At 42.1% G+C, this 6,965-nt stretch overlaps 1 protein-coding gene across 1 annotated transcript; it reads right to left on the bottom strand.

Moving 5' to 3' along the window:
• Window positions 1–4,248: 4,248 nt before the first annotated feature.
• LOC110463873 (mucin-2-like) lies at window positions 4,249–5,490 on the bottom strand. Its single transcript, XM_021518787.1, has one exon. The coding sequence runs from the start codon at window positions 5,488–5,490 to the stop codon at window positions 4,249–4,251; it is 1,242 nt and encodes a 413-aa protein (XP_021374462.1).
• Between the last annotated feature and the right edge of the window lie 1,475 nt (window positions 5,491–6,965).

Raw genomic sequence — 6,965 nt, 5'->3', positions numbered from 1 at the left:
AACGTAATCCGTATGTTGTAGTATATAGATAACAACACGTACGATAAACGGAACGTAATCCGTATGTTGTAGTATATAGATAACAACACGTACGATAAACGGAACGTAATCCGTATGTTGTAGTTTATAGATAACAACACGTACAAGAAATAGTGCATCATACAGTTGTCCACAGAGTTGGATACCGTTCTGATTTGTGAAATACTATTCAAAACTTACGAGTTACCTCCCTTTGAACGATCAGCACTGTATATTTTTGCATAGCTGTTTCAGAACAATTATTTTTTACCATTTATCACTTCAAAGATTTTGTTTAGGTTAAGGTTTGATTTGACGATGTTGCACCAATAATTTTATGCAGAAACGCTAATATTTGTAGGTTCGTTCCTCTAAGATCCCCTACGGAGCCCCCGAAGGGACATGGTAAAACATTTACTAAACCGTGCGCACGGATTACCAAACCGTGCACACGGATTGACAAACCGTGCGCACGGTTTGTCAATCCGTGTGCACGGTTTGTCAATCCGTGTGCCCGGTTTGGTAATCCGTGCGCACGGTTTAGTAATCCGTGCGCACGGTTTGGCAATCCGTGTGCACGGTTTGTCAATCCGTGTGCACGGTTTGGTAATCCCTGCGCACGGTTTAATAATCCGTGTGCACGGTTTGTTAAACCGTGCGCACGGTTTAGTAAATGTTTTACCATGTCCCTTCGGGGGCTCCGTAGATCCCGGTGTTTGTTATCCATTAAAGATTCAGACAAATAGAAATGCTGGTATGCAAAATTTGTAATACACAAACTGGTACTTAACATTTTAAACATTTACACATACAGTTTTGCATGACATTTCCATATACATATTATCACAGGACATTTACATTTACATAATCGCAGGACATTTGTACATACACAATTATATGACATTTATAGGCATACATACCTATACAGCCATAGGGCATTATATATATTCTTAATTACGTGTCATTTACATATATAATTGAGAACAGTTACATGACATTTATATATATACACAATTACATTACATGTATATGTATTTACTGTTACATGACATTTATATATATACACAGTTACATAACGTGTATATGTATTTACTGTTACATGACATTTATATATATATACACAGTTACATTACATGTATATGTATTTACTGTTACATGCCATTTATATATATACACAGTTACATTACATATTTATGTATTTACTGTTACATGACATTTATATATATACACAATTACATTACATGTATATGTATTTACTGTTACATGACATTTATATATATACACAGTTACATTACATGTCATATACATATAATAAATATATAGACATATACATGTATGGTCAGTGTATTTATATATATAAATACCCTGAAAAGCCCTGTGAAGGGTGAAATCTGCTTGTTTTTTAGTCGCTCGTTAGATCTTATTTTTTCCAAACTTACCTACTTCACATGGACATTCAATTCTTTTTTTGTATTATGAATACTCAGTTACATGACATTTGTTACATGACATTTGCATATCTATAGAGCAAATGACCTTCATAATACACAGTCACATTGCATGTCTATACGTTTCATACTGTCTATAACAGGTGTCTGTAACACGTGCCTGTAATACTTGTCTATAACACGTGTCTGTAATACGTGTCTATCACACGCGACTGTAACACGTGTCTTTAACACGTGTCTGTAATACGTGTTTATAACATCTCTCTGTAATATGTGTCTATAACATCTGTCTGTAATACGTGTCTTATAACACGTGTCTGTAATACGTGTTTATAACATCTGTCTGTAATACGTGTCTTTAATATCTGTCTGTAATACGTGTCTATACCATCTGTCTGTAATACGTGTATATAACATCTGTCTGTAATACGTGTCTATAACATATGTCTGTAATACGAGTATATAACACGTGACTGTTATACATGTCTAAAACATCTGTCTGTAATACGTGATTTTAACACGTAACTGAAATATGTGTATATTACACGTGACTGTAATACGTGTCTATACATTGTAGCACGTGTGTTTAACACGGGTCTATTACACGTGACTGTTATACGTGTTTATAACATCTGGCTTTAACACGTATCTGTTACACGTGACTGTAATATATGTCTTAAACACATGTAATACGTGTCAATATAGGATCAAGTGAGCTGTTAACAAATCATTCAGGGTCAAGTTAGCTGTAAACAAATCATTCAGGATCAAGTTAACTGTAAACAAATCATTCAGGATCAAGTGAGCTGTAAACAAATCATTCAGGGTCAAGTGAGCTGTAAACAAATCATTCAGGGTCAAGTTAGCTGTGAACAAATCATTCAGGATCAAGTTAACTGTGAACAAATCATTCAGGATCAAGTTAAATGTGAACAAATCATTCAGGATCAAGTTAGCTGTAAACAAATAATTCAGGATCAAGTTAGCTGTAAACAAATCATTCAGGGTCAAGTTAGCTGTAAACAAATCATTCAGGATCAAGTTAACTGTAAACAAATCATTCAGGATCAAGTTAATTGTGAACAAATCATTCAGGATCAAGTTAACTGTGAACAAATCATTCATGATCAAGTTAGCTGTAAACAAATCATTCAGGATCAAGCTAGCTGTAAACAAATCATTCAGGATCAAGTTAGCTGTAAACAAATCATTCAGGATCAAGTGAGCTGTAAACAATTCATTCAAGATCAAACTAGCTGTAAACAAATTAGTAGATGTTTTGAAATAAAATAAAACTAGGACCTAATGCGATGTAAACAGCATCAAGGACTCTATTTAAAGACAATATGACCTTAACAACAAGGATCGAGGAAAGACGCTGTGAACTTCTCAAACAGGACTAAGGGCTGTGAACTTCTCAAACAGGACGACGTTGTGAACCAACAGGAAAAAATAACTGTGTACTTTATGAATCAGTGTGAAATTGGCGTCCTGTTGTTATGTTATTGAACAGGGTGAAATGAGTGCTGCATCGACTAAAGTCACATCATAGTGTCCCTACTATCACTGAAGTGTAACGAACACGTTGGTTGGTTGGTGCAAGTAGTGTACGAACGCCTCGACAGAGACTAAAATAATCTAATGCATCGAATATATAGATTGTGTTTTAAATGTTTCAATACTACCCATAGAGGAAAAGTCATAATCATTATGCCAGTTCATTTTTTCAGACATGATAGCTGCTCTATTTCCCTGTCTAGATAGGAGTGAATGAATCGATTATCTCTTTCAGTTAATTTAAAACATTTGGCTCCTGATATTCCCATTGGAAATGATTTACTTCAATAACCAGTGATTTTCACTTCCTTCGATAGAAATAAGCCAGCCCAACCAGTCTTTATATTTAACATTACTTGACGTAGTTAAGGAAGTCACTAGTAATACTTAAGAAGAAACATCACATACATTTCATATCCTGTCAATTAAAATTTCTTTCTAGAATATAATTTTTCTTAAAGTCACTATAAATTTCTAAAAGAAACACAGCTGTTTTTTATGTTTTGAAAGGTCATGCCTAGAAATATTGCAAGTTCACGACAGATCAAAGTTAAGGACGACTGACGTCATACTACACTGAGGCGGTGACCATTTACATTATAGGAAAAGATTTTCTGATCGAGACTTACAAATGTTACTCTGGTATAGAGGTAAAAAAAAATCTGTACGATTTGTGTTATATTGTGTTTTAAACTTGGAAGAAGCATCGGCGAATCAAAAACAAATATTCTTCGAATTTTTTATTTTGTTAAATAAGTTTTTGTGAAGTCGCCTCTGTTGTGTATGAGGGTGGTACATGGTGTATCGGTGGTAGGGGTCGTCTCCGTAGTGAATGAGGGTGTTGCATAGTGTACCGGTGGTATGGGTCGTCTCTGTCGTGTGTGAGGGTGATACATGGTGTATCGGTGGTAAGGATCGTCTCCGTCGTGTGTGAGGGTGATATATGGTGTACCGGTGGAAGGGGTCGTCTCCGTCGTGTATGAGGGTAATACATGGTGTACCGGTGGTAGGGGCCGTCTCTGTCGTGTATGAGGGTGATACGTGGTTTACCGGTGGTAGGGGTCGTCTCCGTCGTTTAAATAAGTTTTTGTGAAGTCGCCTCTGTTGTGTATGAGGGTGATACATGGTGTATCTGTGGAAGGGGTCGTCGACGTCTCCGTCGTGTTTGAGGGGGTTACATGGTGTACCGGTGTAAGGGGGCGTCTCCGTCGTGTATGAGGGTGATCTATGGTGTACCGGTCGTAGGGGTCGTTCCCGTGGTGTGTGAGGGTGATACATGGTGTATCGGTGTAAGGGGTCGTCTCCGTCGTGAATGAGGGTGATACATGGTGTTCCGGTGGTAGGGGTCGTCTCCGTCGTTTAAATAAGTTTTTGTGAAGTCGCCTCTGTTGTGTATGCGGGTGGTACATGGTGTATCGGTGGTAGGGCTCGTCTCCGTCGTGTGTGAGGGTGATACCTGGTGTACCGGTGGTAGGGATCGTCTCTGTCGTGTATGAGGGTGATACATGGGGTATCGGTGGTAGGGGTCGTCTCCGTCGTGTTTGAGGGGGTCACATGGTGTACCGGTGGTAGGGGCCGTCTCTGTCGTGTATGAGGGTGGTACATGGTGTACCGGTGTAAGGGGGCGTCGACGTCTCCGTCGTGTTTGAGGGTGGTACATGGTGTACCGGTGTAAGGGGGCGTCGACGTCTCCGTCGTGTTTGAGGGTGTCACTTGGTGTACCGGTGGTATGGGTCGTCTCTGTCGGGTGCGAGGGTGATACATGGTGTACCGGCGGTAGGGGGCGTCTCCGTCGTGTATGAGGGTGATACATGGTATACCGGTGTAAGGGGTCGTCTCCGTCGTGAATGAGTGTGATACATGGTGTACCGGTGGTAGGGGCCGTCTCTGTCGTGTATGAGGGTGATACGTGGTGTGCCGGTGGTAGGGGTCGTCTCCGTCGTTTAAATAAGTTTTTGTGAAGTCGCCTCTGTTGTGTATGAGGGGGGTACATGGAGTATCGGTGGTAGGGGTCGTCTCCGTCGTTTAAATAAGTTTTTGTGAAGTCGCCTCTGTTGTGTATGAGGGTGATACATGGTGTCCCGGTGGTAGGGGTCGTCTCCGTCGTGTTTGAGGGTGTCACATGGTGTACCGGGGGTATGGGTCGTCTCCGTCGTGTGTGAGGATGATACATGGTGTACCGGTGGTAGGAGTCGTCTCCGTCGTGTATGAGGGTAGTACATGGTGTACCGGTGGTAGGGGCCGTCTCTGTCGTGTATGAGGGTGATACATTGTGTACCGGAGGTAGGGGTCGTCTCCGTCGTGTATGAGGGTAGTACATGGTGTACCGGTGGTAGGGGCCGTCTCTGTCGTGTATGAGGGTGGTACATGGTGTACCGGTGTAAGGGGGCGTCTCCGTCGTGTATGAGGGTGATCCATGGTGTACCGGTGTAAGGGGTCGTCTCCGCCGTGTATGAGGGGGATACATGGTGTATCTGTGTAAGGGGTCGTCGACGTATCCGTCGTGTTTGAGGGTGTCACATGGTGTACCGGGGGTATGGGTCGTCTCCGTCGTGTGCGATGGTGTTACATGGTGTACCGGTGGGAGTGGTCGTCTCCATTGTGTGAGAGGGTGTTACATGGTAGGGGTCGTCTCTGTCGTGTATGAGGGGGATACATGGTGTATCTGTGTAAGGGGTCGTCGACGTCTCCGTCGAGTTTGAGGGTGTCACATGGTGTACCGGGGGTATGGGTCGTCTCCGTCGTGTGCGATGGTGTTACATGGTGTACCGGTGTGAGGGGTCGTCTCTGTCGTGTATGAGGGTGATACGTGGTGTACCGGTGGTAGGGGTCGTCTCCATTGTGTGTGAGGGTGATACATGGTGTACCGGCGGTAGGGGGCGTCTCCGTCGTGTGTGAGGGTGATATATGGTGTACCGGTGGAAGGGGTCGTCGACGTCTCCGTCGAGTTTGAGGGTGTCACATGGTGTACCGGGGGTATGGGTCGTCTCCGTCGTGTGTGAGGGTGATATATGGTGTACCGGTGGAAGGGGTCGTCTCCGTCGTGAATGAGGGTGATACATGGTGTTCCGGTGTAAGGGGTCGTCTCCGTCGTGTATGAGGGTGATACATGGTGTATCTGTGTAAGGGGTCGTCGACGTCTCCGTCGTGTTTGAGGGTGTCACATGGTGTACCGGTGGTATGGGTCGTCTCCGTCGTGTGTGATGGTGTTACATGGTGTACCGGTGGTAGTGGTCGTCTCCATTGTGTGAGAGGGTGATACATGGTGTACCGGTGGTAGGGGTCGTCTCTGTCGTGTGTGAGAATGTTACATGGTGTACCGGTGGTAAGGTCGTTTTGTGACGAAATGTTAAGTTACGTCCGCTTATCATGCTCATCTCCACCTATCTTCGGTAGATTTTCGGAGGTTCAAAGCACAAATGAAAGTCGTAAAATTTTTAATTACAGCAGAGAAGATGATCGTGAATGATTGTTGTCCTAGGACGTTCGTCACCATATACGTTTTCCGTAGTCCATTTACTCCTCCCAAAACAGATAGCCTCTAATCCTAGTGCGAAACAGCCGCAGTATCTACAAATGTCTTGATTTATAGGAGAAATACTCCATTTAAAATATTTTTATCTTTAATTTCAATCATCTGCACCAGATAGAAATGTTTAATCTCATTCCGTAGAGGCTAAAGTTACGAATTATTGCAACAGGTGACATTTGCATTATTTGCTGCTAAATTTTGCATACATTAATTTTGTTAGTTTTGTACAATTAAGATCTTAATTTCAACATGTATCCGTGTGTACGTGAAGGAACATTCTCAAGCTATTGAAAAGTGACGTTACTATCCCATCATTGTTGCTATGTGAAGATAACAGAATGTCATAATAATGTTGGTCAGATACAGCATAAAACTTTTTTTGTCAGTTATCAATCAATTATTATATATTG

This window comes from Mizuhopecten yessoensis, unplaced genomic scaffold (genome assembly GCF_002113885.1).
Source record: "Mizuhopecten yessoensis strain PY_sf001 unplaced genomic scaffold, ASM211388v2 scaffold10937, whole genome shotgun sequence".
Taxonomy (NCBI): Eukaryota; Metazoa; Mollusca; class Bivalvia; order Pectinida; family Pectinidae; genus Mizuhopecten; species Mizuhopecten yessoensis.
The sequence above is the reverse complement of the archived record's forward strand: the minus strand, read 5'-3'. Positions and strand labels throughout refer to the sequence as shown.

Bases quoted from the DNA above. Each gene is read 5' to 3' on its own strand.
- LOC110463873 (XM_021518787.1), bottom strand. From the start codon at position 5,490: ATGTATCCCCCTCATACACGGCGGAGACGACCCCTTACACCGGTACAC.